This window comes from Equus asinus, chromosome 8, assembly GCF_041296235.1.
Source record: "Equus asinus isolate D_3611 breed Donkey chromosome 8, EquAss-T2T_v2, whole genome shotgun sequence".
NCBI classification, from domain to species: domain Eukaryota; kingdom Metazoa; phylum Chordata; class Mammalia; order Perissodactyla; family Equidae; genus Equus; species Equus asinus.
This window is the reverse complement of record NC_091797.1, coordinates 39,877,566-39,891,199: the sequence shown is the minus strand read 5'-3', so window position 1 is coordinate 39,891,199 and position 13,634 is coordinate 39,877,566. Positions and strand designations below refer to the sequence as shown.

Here is a 13,634-nt window from a genome sequence, read left to right as displayed (position 1 = left end):
TGGGATCTTCTCCATTCTTATGGATACAAATGTCTTTGATGTTTAGTAACTCCAAAATTCATGTCTATAATCAAGATTAATTTTATAGGCCCCGAGATTTTTTGTCTTAGCCTAGGTTTCCCGGAAAACAGAGCTTGACACAAAGACGTATACACAAATACCTAATGCAGAATGTGATACAGCATCAGGAGTAAAAGAAAGCCAGCAGAACAGGGAAGAAAAGTGGGTTTGTCAAGGATACATTATCAAGTTTACCACCAGTATGGAGTAACTGGGAGCTCAGTCACATGTGTCCCAAGAAGTGTAACCACAGGCCCTCAAGGACCAGTTCAACTGACCCCATCTTATCAACAGAGTAATTAAGAATGCTTTTCCAGGAACTGAGACCCTCTTGTCCAGTTCAGGCTGGCTGAGACCACCAAACTATCAACTGGGCCTGCACAAATGCTCAACAAATGACCTTTTGATGTCAAGGAGCTAAAAACTCCACCCTCAGATCATGGTAATAGCTGGCATTTTGTGCGCATGCGTCCTATGAAGAGGCACGAAGCCTGACTATACTTGTGCAGATCATCAATTACCTTATTTCTCCTCACCTCCAATCATCTATTCCCACATTTTAGACCACCTTTCCCCCTCCCCCATAAATATCCCTGAGTCCCTATTTTTGAGAAGGCAGATCTGAGATTGATTCTCTGGCCTCCTAACTTAGTTGCCTTGTGATTAAATCTTTTCTCTTTGCAAACTGGTCATCTCAGTGATTGGCATAATCACGCGGCAGGCAAAACGAACCTGGTTTGGCAACAGAAATGTCAGGAGGCATCTCAACAGACATCTATCGCAGGAAAAGAAAGGAGAAACAATTTACTCATTGGCTCACATTCCCCATTGGTCAGATTTTCACTCCATGGGATGTTAACTGTCCCACACTTGCAGGTTGTGAATGTGTGACCACTAAGCAGTTTCCTTACCCCCTGCCATGGTGTTGTAGCGTTAGACGAACCTTAGGGCAAGCACCGGCCCAAGCTGAGGCATGGTCAAGGGGCACCCAATCAAAAATAGTGCTCATGGAACTAACCACTGCAGCAGTGGTTGAAATAAGAAGTGTGAGGCCCAATGATCTGAAGTGGTGCTCCAGACGTTCCTGAAACAGTCTACCCCCGGCAACATAAAGATCCCTTTTTGTCTGAACAAACACGGAGTCGCCTGCAAGGTGGCTGCCAGCATAATCTCTATAAAACCTTAATGCAAGAGATTTAGTGAAAATGCTACAATCTCACTGTTGAAGCTGTTCCAAAGCCGTTTATCAAAAATAGATTTCATTTATTCTCAGGCATTATCTGTGCTGTTTGCCTGGAATGGTGGTCCAGACGTTTATCCTTAAGAGAACAGTGTCTTGCTTTACTCTTGTAAGGTCTTTGTTGCCGTAATTTCACATTCACACGCTGGGCTCCAGATATACTCCTTCCTTGTCTTATGTGTAGCAGCAACCCTAGATCTGCACGATAATCAAGGTCAGTTATCCCCTACCAGTATAGTAACACCTTTCTTTGCCTGCTCATCCACTGGCGTGCGGAGCCCAGAGCGGCCAGGTGGTAGTCACTGCTTCAAGTTCAGTGAAACCCTTACTGTGTTCCCTTATGGAAACAGTCTCTTCCTTAGAATCAAATCTAGCAGACCTAAAGTTACAGGGATGAGAAACACAAATTCCAAAAGCAAACCATTTGCAGAAATGGTAAAAGATATCATTCCTACTTCCATCCTTGGTTAATTGCAGAAGTGGCTACAATTTTGCCCTCTTCCTTGAATCCATGTTTTTTGCAATGTGACTTTGAAGCTCCACCCATCAAGAGGTAGAGTCTTTCCCCACGCTTTGAAACTAGGTTGGGCTTGTGACTTGCATTGGCCAATGGAATGAAATAGAATTAACGTTGTGCCAGTCTTAAGCCTAGAACTCAAGAGACCTTTCATGTTTCTACTCTTTCTCTCAGAAATCTGCCTCCATGATATGAACAACCCAGGCCATCCTGTTGGAGGATGAGAGACCACATCAAGCAGACAGGAGCCATCCCAGCTATAAGCCCTAGACCAGTAAGCCCTAAAGGAACCCAGTAGCTAACTTCAGGCATTTGAGTGAGTCTAACCAAAACCAGAAGAACTACCCAGTTGAGCTCAGCCCAAGTGGCTGACTTACGTAATTGTGAGATAAATAAATGGCTGGTGTTTTAAGCCACAGTTTTAGGGTGGCTTCTTATATGGAAAAAGCTAACCAATACATACCCTTTGGCATCTGGACACATAAATTACAGCAGTGGGGAAACACTACCATACATTGGTCATTTTTCCCATGCATAGCACCCTAAAATTTCTGGATGTTATCCCCAAGCTGATACATTAGTTGAGGCTTTAAGAGGCCATTCCACTGTTATTCTAGGCTGAGTGCTTCATGAGGATGGAGTACACTGTAAGAGCAATGAATCCTGACCATGTGCCCGTTATCTCACCTCCTTTACCACAAAATGGGTCCTTTTATCTCAGGCAACAATGATAGATCAAGCATTCACAAGCCCAAGGGTGGTGTTGCTGAAGAGTGCTGAGGCAGGGAAGATAGACCCTATGTTTAGAGAGTAAATCGACTCATGCCTGAAAAGATCATTTGTTATCAGTGTAATGTTTGATATTTGTTGTTTTGGGGCCTCTTGAAGGTAGAGGGGGAGAAATTGTGTTACAATCCTTCCTGGAAGCCTATGAACAACTTCCAGATCTTTTAATTGTTTGAATCTCCCTGGAGAATTGTCTGCCACATACATTATCTCTAGGGTTTCAGTTGGGAAACCCACAGGAGGATGAAGTAATTATTACTGGCATCGAGGGAGCTTGTCAACATTGGGTTCCAAGAGCTACAAAGAAGCTGTAAATGTCAGTGTGGGGGAGTCCTGTGGTCACTCCAGTTCTCACTGCACCAGATATACCGTCACCAGATACATCCCATCCCTCATCCTTGTACATCCTCAGGGAAGGGTAACTTTCTTCCATTTTTATTTTTCCTATTACCCCTCAGTGAGACTTGGAAGCTAAAGTCTCTTCCCAGAAGGTTCCTGAGAGGAGCATTTGGTAAGCACAATGAGAAGTGAGCAGCTTTGAGAAAAAAGGAGAAAGCACGTCTTTAATTAGATTTGTGAAACAAGTTCAGGTTCTACTTAAGGTCACCAGGCATTGTCTAACACGTAGTAAATTCTTAATAACCATTTGTGGAGTGAATGAATGAACTGATTAATTAATGAGAACATACCCTGGGAATGTGTGAGATCCTAGATGCAGTAGTGGCTTAGTAAAAAGTGGGCTGGATTTCAAAGAAATCGTAATTCAGATCCTGGCTCTGATAAACTTAGTGTTGGTATAATGAGGATATGTGACGTACATTATAGAGTTGTTATGAGGATTAATAAATTATGAAAACATTTTGTGTGATATAGAGCACCTGATAGTGGCAAGTCTTTATATTTTTTCTATCTTGGTGAGAAATTTATGATTTTTACATAATTATAGAATTTACTCAGCTTATTTCGTGTACTTTTTATTGCTTTATCATGTTTACAAGAGTGAAAAACATTTTATCTTATGGCAATTGAGAGGGAGAGATGATGTCTTCATTGTTATGACTATTGCCACCACCCTAGTGCACTGATGAAATCCACAGATGTCTGTGATTATGCATCCAAAGTATTTTCTCATGCCTATAACTCCCTCTTGATGCCTCCTAGAGATTAGTGAAAAGCCCTTTCTCCTCCCTCCAGGGTATTTGTTTTCTAGAATATTCTCTTTATACATTTCTCTGTAAATGAAGGTTTCAGTGGATCAGTTCTTTAACAGAATCAACAAAGAGCTTAGGATAACAGTTACTAATAGGTTTGGGTGAAAATGAAAGAATACTAGAAAAAATGTATACCTGCAGTTGAAAACATACCTGCAGGCAAATAAGGTCTGAAAAGCCAATGGATATGAACTTGGTCCAGGCTATGAACAAAAAAGAAGGAAGCTGTGTCTTCAAAACTGAGTTTAGGAAGAATCCAGTTTGGTAGGGCAGGAAAGTCAAAGGTGCAAAGGTAGGAGGGAAAATAAATAGGAGAAAACCCCTTCAGATAGTCAAAGCAATTAAAAAATGAGTCAGAATTGAAGGAGAGCACTATGTGACTCTCTCCCTTTTTCTGCAGATCAATTTTAGTCTTCCTTCTCTGCAGGTAAGTTTCCTCTTTTATTCATTCTACACAGCATAAAGTGGCAATGGTTCAAATTCTAAATTTTCATATCTGCTCTGTCCAAGAACTAATCCCACTTCACCTGGCCATTCCCCAGCACCCCCAAAGATCCTTGAGTGAAAGAGCAGAGACTTTGGTAGAAGAAAAGACTGTGGGCACCATTTTCTCTTGGAGTTTTCTCTTTAAGTAGAAGTGAAGGATCTACACACTAGAAGTAGTTACTGTCAAGGTAGAGAGATATTCTACAGCTTATGCGCAAAGTAGAGAAAGGCATTGGCACTTTGGACTCCAGAGAAGCCAGGGCTGCATTGGCATTAGCAGCATTAGCAGCTCTGAGATCTTCAGTGCCCCGATATCACATCACTTTTGTAAAAGCAGGCACTGGCAGAACAGTATTGGTGAGCAACCTAGATCAAAAGAGGAAGAAAAGGGAGGATTCTAACCACCAGGGAGACAGCAGAGAACCCGTGTGAGGGTTTCCTGGGAACTCTAAATAGAAATTATGGCAAATGATAAAAGCAGAGATGTCTGGTATGCCAGTGAGAGATGTGGAGGTGAGGGAAAGTGCAGCAAGAAGAAACCTCCCATAAAGGACGTTTAATAGTTTTATTTCTTTTGCTTCCTGCAGAGCGCATGGCCTGCCCTCCCCTCCACCTATGTCTGCTTTATATTCCATAGTGAAAATCCTGTCTCCTGCTGTCACCATAGCTGTTACAGAACATTTATTCAACTAACATTTTTGAGTGCAAAAGCTGTGCCAAGTGACATGACACAATTCTGATCCATGTTTCCTGAAACCACATCAATCTGTTGACCCGAGAGTGGCAATAAACAGCAGGCTGTCATTTTATCTACCGCAGCAATCCCTGCAGTCTGTGGAAAGTTGCTTTAATTATTTCTGGGAATTCCCAGGAAGTTCTCACATGAGCTCTGTGTGTTCTGGAGTCCAAAGTGTCAATGCCTTTCCCCACGTGACATACACATGTGTAGAATGCCTCTCCATTCCATTCAATTTCACATTTTTATTGTTCAATCATGGAAAAAGTAGTCCAACAGCATCCCTCCATTTCCTTTAGTTTCTGCCACCAGACTCTCCATCCCTTTGGCTAAGACTCAGGACAATGGGGCTGAGTGGAGAACCAATCATGGAATCAGAGACTGTGTCGTCTTGCATCCTCTGGCAAGCAGCTCATTCCACCCATAAACTCAGTCTGTCTTCATAGGCAAATATAAACCATTGTTTATAAAACTGAGCTTCCCTAGACAAAGATGAATAAGATTCAGTGCATGTGCTCTCCAAAATATCTTATAAGCAAGGAAGAGCCATGAAAACAAATATACAAATACTGACATATAGATGTAGATATAGATAATCTCACATTCTATATAGCCTAGAATAAAAGTCACTATAAAATATGCATTAAGGACACATATTTCTATCTGATATTTAAGAAAAAACTTTCTGAGTCTTTAACAAGTATGTTCGTTTATTCCTGTATTCAACAAATACATATTGATTATCTGCTGTATGTTAGGCATTATTCAAGACATATAGGGGTTTAAAAAAAAGACAGATTTTGGGGCTGGCCCCTTGGCTGAGTGGTTAAGTTTGCGCTCTCCGCTGCAGGCAGCCCAGTGTTTTGTCAGTTTGAATCCTGGGCACGGGCATGGCACCACTCATCAGACCACGCTGAGGCAGCACCCCACATGCCACAACTAGAAGGACCCACAACTAAGAATATACAACTATGTACGGGGGGCTTTGGGGAGAAAAAGGAAAAAGATAAAATCTTTAAAATAAAAAAGACAGATTTCATGCTCTTATGGACTTTACATTTTACTGATGTAGATTTGAAAATAAATAAATTACTTTTCAGGAAACAAGAAAATTCCAGATAGTGGTAAGCGATATGAAGACAAAAAGCAGGGCAATGCAGTAGAGGATGTTTGAAGGAAGCTTTAGAGGGGGTGGTGAGAGAACTTCAAAAAAGGAAAAGCCACATAGACATAAAGTTTCAGGGTGTGTCAGGAAGTTCTAAGGGTGGAAAATTGACCACAGCAAGAGATAAGACAAAAGAAGTAAGAAAGGGATAATGTAGAACCTTGTAGACCATGATAAGGAATTTGGAATTTGAATTGAAGGCCATTGAAAACCCTTGAAAGTTTTGTTTGTTTTGTTTTGTTTGGTTTTGTTTTTGAGGAAGATTAGCCCTGAGCTAACTACTGCCAATTCTCCTCTTTTTGCTGAGGAAGACTGGCCCTGAGCTAACATCCGTGCCCATCTTCCTCTACTTTATATGTGGGACGCCTACCACAACATGGTTTTTGCCAAGCGGTGCCATGTCCACACCTGGGATCCGAACCAGCGAACCCCAGGCCACCAAGAAGCAGAATTTGCAAACTTAACTGCTGCACCACCCAGGCCGTCCCCCGTTGAAAGTTTTTAAGAAGGGAAATGGGGAAATTCTTGTTTTAGAAGGATAATTCTTTGCTAAGTTTGAAGGAAGGGTTGAAAGGGGGAAGACTGTAGGAAGGAAGACCAGTCTGAAGTTTACTGTAAGTATCCAGATGAGAGACGGTAAGAGTTTGACATAGACAATATAATTAGGAATGACGAAAAGGAGTATGGGTGCGAGAAAAATCAGAATCAACAGGGCTCATTCACGAACTGGATGAGTCAAGGATGACTCTGAAGTTTCTGGCTTTGATTTCAAACTCCTTGAGGGTAGAGACCACATATCTCTTATTCACTGCTATTTCCCAATGCCTAAAACAGTGCCTTAGTTGTGGTAGATATTAAAAATCTATTTGCTTAATAAAAATATTCTGATTCCTAAGAAGTAATGTCAACAGGGCTTAGCAATTGATTGGATGTATAGGTAAAGGAGAGGGTCCTGGACTCACTCTCAAATTTTCTCTTCTTGAAATTGGATAGATTGTGGCGCTGTTTACTGAATAAGGGTACATGGAGAGAGAAACAGTCTTTGAGCCCTGAGGAGAATATGACAGTTTCCGTTTGGGAAGCATTAGAGATAAGCTGTCTATGACATCCAAGGAGCCATGTCAGAAAGCATTGGGTATATGAATCTGAAAATAAAGAGAATTGCACTAAAGAAATAAATTTGGGAGAGAGTGGCACATGGGTAGTATTAAAGCCATGGAAGTGAATAGAATCATACAGGAATATGTGTAGGATGAAAAGAAAAGAAGCATAAGACAAAAACCAGAGAAATGTCAACATTTAAGGGCCAGTTAAAGGGAGGGAATTCTGCCAAGGCAACTTAAAAGGAATGGCCAGAGAGATAGGAGGAAATATGAAAATAAATCCAAGAAGGAAAAGAGTTTCTCAAGGAGAGAATTCTAGGAGGTCTAAAAATGTAAGAACTAAGAAGTATCCATTGAGTTTTTCCAGAAATTTTGATGGGGCCGGCCCAGTGGCACAGCAGTTAAGTGCACACGTACCACTTTGGCAGCCCAGGGTTTGCCGGTTCGGATCCCGGGTGGGGACATGGCACCCCTTGGCAAGCCATGCTGTAGTAGGCATTCCACATATAGCGTAGAGGAAGATGGACACAGATGTTAGCTCAGGGCCAGTCTTCCTCAGCAAGAAGAGGAGGATTGGCAGCAGATGTTAGCTCAGGGCTAATCTTCCTCAAAAAAAAAAAAAGAAAGAAATTTTGAAAGAGCAATTCAATGGAGTGGCTGGGGCAGTAGATAGATTGGCCCGAGATGGGATCACATGAAGAGGTGTTAACCTTTTCAGGGAAGGATATTGCTTCTGTTGTAACAAAAGGGAAAGAGAAAAGGAAGGATGAATGGAGCTGCAGAGAAGTTTTCTGCACTGGTGGCAGGAAGAGAAGAAAAGATTTAAAACAGCCACTGGAGGCTGGGAAAGAAGCCTGACTTATCCCTTTCTGGCTTTCTCAACAATAGTTTGAATTTATTGAGTAATCATTATTTGCTAAGAGTTTTTCATACATTAATTCATTTCATTTTCACAACAAACTTTAAGGTAGGTACTATTATTTTACATGAGGAAACTAAGATTTGGAGAGGTTAGGTGACTTGGTCAATCAGACTGCAAGTGATAGAGTCTAGTTTCAATGTGGGCTAACTCCAGAGCCCACACTCTCCTGTATCTTGTCCATCTCTTAGGGAGTCCTCCATTCGTCTAAAACTATCTCATCTATGGACGAGAACCTTTGTCTTCTTACTTATTTTCCATTATAATATTTTTCCTCCACGACCTGATTCCAAATTTCTTGGATCAGGAACTCTGTCTTAAATTACTTTGTGTTTTCTACATCTGCAAGAAATGCAGGAAGTAATAATGATACTGACAAGAGATTTTCACATATTGAGGTATATGGGGTAACTATTTGAGTTCAAAACTGATTCGACTTGAACTAGAAAGCCTGACTTATGGCGTATCAAAAACATAGATTGTACATCTGCTTATCCATTAAAGTAAGGAATCTCTCTTGACGTAAAGAATGCATACTTCCCCTCCTATGCCCTATTGGTAACAACATCCTATTGGTAACATCCTATTGGTAATGCCCAGATTAGTCCCTTTCCTGGAATCAAGGTCATGTTGACCTGTTAATTTGCAACTGTGTACTGGGTGTTTTTGAAAATGTATCCTGGGTGTTTTTAATGTATCTTCTTTGTTCTAAAAAGATGTAAGACTGTACTGAAACTCATGCTTCTCTGGAACACCTTCTAAAGCCTTCCCAGGTTATAATCCTCACTTTGACTCATAAGAAACTCACTCTAATTTTGATATATAGGTTGGTTATGGATTATTTGCATTGACAATGCTTTATAAACCTGAACCCATTTTTGCAGTTATGGTTAAAATATTACAAAGCCATCAAAAGGAAATCTTCTAAATTTGCCTCCCTATTTTGACACAACTTTTTCTCTGTGTTCTCCTTTAGATTTATCTACATGTATTATATAATTATAGTATACAACTTTTTAACTTGCTTGTAAATACTTACCTATTTTGTACATAGTTTTCATGTAAACTATTTCTTTGGTGTCTTAACTCTTTACACTTGTCAAGTATGTTAATATATTTTTATTTTGCGTCTCAAAAAAATAAGATAGTTTATCTTCTCCTTATGAATCCTAAATGGTAGATGTCTGACTGGTTTCCAAGCAGGTTGGTTATTATTGTGTTTGACAAACATTTGGAAAAATTTTCTCATTTAAATCTTAATGTTTGGCGTGGAGTCCTTTAGTGTGTCAAACCCATGGATGTGTTCCAGCACACAGCTGACAGTCAGGCAGCCACACAAATTGCAGAATGTGCAAGAGTTTGTATCAGCATCATAAGTGGGAAAATAATCTCTACTTACAGAGGAGAGATGTATAGAGATCCCTTGGAAATCTTGGATGAGGTGAGGCTCCAGCAAGAGAGGATAAGTGAAAAGACAACGCATGAAATGGAAAGACACACCCAAGGTGCAGCAAGGCTTGGGAGAGAACATCAGAGGGGAGGTAGGGTAGTCTAAAGAGAAAATATTTAGTAAATGGGACTAGACTAGGTAAGTAGGTAAAAAGTACCAAGGGGAAATTTATTCTGTTGAAAATATTTCATCCTCTGGGTCTTCATGCAGGTATATTCAGGCAATGGAAAAGGAAAACCAAACCAGTATCTCTGAATTTCTCCTTCTGGGCTTCTCGAGTTGGCCAGAGCAGCAGGCACTCCTTTTTGCACTTTTCTTGTGTCTTTACTTAACAGGTCTGTTTGGAAACTTACTCATCTTACTGGCCGTCAGCTCAGATCATCGTCTCCACACACCCATGTATTTCTTCCTTGCCAATCTGTCCTTTGTAGACCTCTGCCTTCCTTCAGCTACAGTTCCCAAGATACTACTGAACACCCAAACACAGACTCAGTCCATCTCCTATCCTGGCTGCCTGGCTCAGATGTATTTCTGTATGATGTTTGCCAACATGGACAATTTCCTTCTCACAGTGATGGCATATGACCATTATGTGGCCATCTGTCACCCTTTGTATTACTCCACCATCATGACCCAACACCTCTGTGCCTCTCTGGTGACTGCACCTTGGGTCATTGCCATTTTGAACCCCCTCTTGCACACCCTTATGATAACCCGTCTGCACTTCTGCTCTAACAATGTCATCCATCATTTCTTCTGTGATATCAACTCTCTCCTCCCTCTATCTTGTTCTGACACAAGTCTTAATCAGGTCATGGTTCTGGCTGTGGTGGGGCTAATCTTTGTGGTACCTTCAGGGTGTATCCTAGCATCCTATAGCCTCATCATCTCTGCTGTGATGAAAATCCCTTCTGCCCAAGGAAAATGCAAGGCTTTCTCCACCTGTGGATCTCACCTTGCCTTGGTCATTCTTTTCTATGGAGCAATCACAGGGGTCTATATGAGCCCCTCATCCAACCATTCAACTGAAAAAGACTCAGCTGCGTCAGTGATTTTCATGGTCGCAGCCCTTATGTTGAACCCCTTCATTTACAGTCTAAGGAACAATGAGCTGAAGGGGGCTTTAAAGAAGGCTCTAGGCCAGAGCAAAATCTTCTCCCGGTGATTCATACTGGTAGAAAGGAGTTCAACAGGAGGCAAGTTCTAATGAGATCATCATTTTCATTTTCATCATAATTACAAAGCTGTTATTAAATACCTATTAAACTTGACAATGACCTAAGTTTGCTACAAACTCTAAAAATGACATAGTCACAGGTCTTATCCTTTTGAGCTCCCTGAAATATTATTTATGTGGGCAAATATTTACATATGAAGTCCCTGAAAAATCACAATAAAAATATAAAATCAACATTCAAATGCATGATTAGGACCTCACATATGGCTCAGATTAATACAGGAATACACCACGGGGAGTTCAGAATAGAGTATTTCCCCAGGACTGTCCTCCTAGAGTAGACAGGAGTAGATAACACATTGTCATGCATGAAAAACGGTAGAGAAAAAATTACTATGTAATGAAAGGTTCACATCAGAACTTTGATGTGAGGTCGAAGACAGAAGATATTGGGGAGGATTTAAGAGGTCAAGTAAAGCTTCAAGAAAAAGACAGCACTTAATCTGGACCTTAGACACAGATGAATTTTACATAGGAGTGATAAGAATATTCAAAAGTGGTTAGAAAGCCTTGTAGGGAAGAAAGAGCATGGTACGTATGAGTAAATGTATTGAATAAATCAATCTGAATGAAGTGAAGGGTCCATATTACAGACTGGTGAGAATGAAGGATGGATTGTTATTTCTTACCCTAATGTTTTATATTTATTCATGTTTTATGATATTGTATGAATTTCCTATAATCTGTCTTTATCTCCTTGTGTAAAGAGCAGGATTTATATCTATGTCTATGTAGATAGCTATATAAATCTTCATGGTGGTCTCAACAAATTGCCTGGGATGCTATTAATCATCATTTTAAAATTTAAAAATTTGTATTGTTATTTACTCTGGAACATGCATAGAGTTGCCTATATGAGTAGCAGACCACACCAGCAATGGAAAGCATATGCCTTTGTGACTTTTGATTTGGAACTCACATCTGATTTAACAGATTGTTTTCTGTCCACGGTGTCCCCCAGAGCCCTGCAAAGTGCATTTTTCCATATGCCATATGTCCCATATTTTAAGTCATACTACCCAAAGTATCTCTTCAAAGTTGTTTAAAAAAATGCTCAATCATTTTCATGTGGTGTGATAACTGACAGGAAAAAATAAAGATAAAAAGATAGAAATAAGATAGAGATTTTTAAAAAGACATCCTGCTATAAATATTTTTTATTCCTTTGTTTATTTATGATGTGAAGATCTTCTACAAATTACCCTTCTGGTTTTCACTCTTCTCTGATGAGAAAGAGATCCAAAAAATTTGCTGGGGCATGTAAGGCCCAGTATAAATAACATTGGGTGGAAGAGAGAAGCAATGGTAAAAATGGCCCAATCAGATCCAAATTCCCCAACTCTTGAAAGATCTTTGTATGCATCAGATATCTTAGTTGCAAAGAAACAGAAATCAATTCTGCTTAATTAAGCAGAAATAAAATTTAATGAAAGAATACTGGGTAGTTCACAAAATTGCTAAAAGGGCTAGAGAACTGGGTTCAGAGGCTCACAACCAGACCACAGCCAATACAACACTAATAATCATCCTATAAGTTGACCAAAGTCACATGATTAAACACTGGATATTGCAGCTTGACCCAGTGATGCTGTGTGCCACAGACATTGGATGCCTATGCTAGCCTGCTGCCACTGCTGACTCAAAAACTGGACATTTCTGTCACTGCCACCACCAGCAGAGAGATTTTCTACCATTTCTCATTTTTGTATCACCTATCCTTGATTCAAATTGCAGAGAGACTATATCTGATTGGTCAAACATAGAATACATGCCCTTGCCCCAAGTACAAAGAAGACTGAGAGAGTATCTCAGATTTTCCCCTGTACTGAACACCATGCCATGCCTCCCAGACCCCCTTTCAAGACTGACAGATTTATCCCCCCAGTTGCTGGGGGTGTTGCTGGTTGATAGTCCTCCCTGATAGGCCTCACTGTCAGCCCTCTCCAGAAATTGCCCTCAGATGAAAAGAACAGCCTAGTCTAAGGGGCAAGCTCTTTAGGGGCAAGCTGTATGCAAAGACTGGTCTCTTGAGGGAGTATAAAGACCTTACCCATTTAACCCAATTCAGGACACTCTGAAGGGCCATCTTTCTTCTGAGTTAGCAGCAAAGGCTTTGTTGTGATTGCATCACAACCCAACTTCCTTCACCCAATGCTGATGCCTTTATTCTCTCACAGGTATCAGTCACAGGATCGCTACCTATAAACTTCCTGCATGCCAGTCTGTAATCTCAGAGTATGCTCCTCTTGGAAGGCAATCTGTGACTCCACCTGTAATGAAATAGTTAAGACAACAGTCTCTGAATGTAATCTAGTAAAACTAAAAATTAATGACACATTCAGAGACAGAAAAATCTTCCACTTGAAATGTTTTTAAGTGTCCTTTAGGTAACTGTTGATTCAAGAAGGAGCTATAAATATTTGAGAATACTTAGAAAATTATAATAATCAAAACACTACATATGAGAAAGCATGAGAACAACTACAGCAGTGTGCAAAGGAGAATTCTGAGCCATAAACATTTAAGTGAAACTTAGATACCTCTAGTTAAGGATCCGACTGAAAAGTTAGAAAAAGGCAACAAAATAAACTGAAGGACTACAACAGAAATGGAAATAAAAGCAAAAAATAATGAATCATAATACAAAACAACAACAAAAAAACAATAACACATAAAAAATAAGTCCAAGAGATGGATATTTAAAAAACAATTGCTAAAACTGAG

General features: G+C 40.2%; 1 protein-coding gene across 1 annotated transcript; it reads left to right on the top strand.

Moving 5' to 3' along the window:
• Positions 1-9,896: 9,896 nt before the first annotated feature.
• LOC139046023 (putative olfactory receptor 1F12P) lies at positions 9,897-10,838 on the top strand. Its single transcript, XM_070516788.1, has one exon. The coding sequence runs from the start codon at positions 9,897-9,899 to the stop codon at positions 10,836-10,838; it is 942 nt and encodes a 313-aa protein (XP_070372889.1).
• The last annotated feature ends 2,796 nt before the right edge of the window (positions 10,839-13,634 follow it).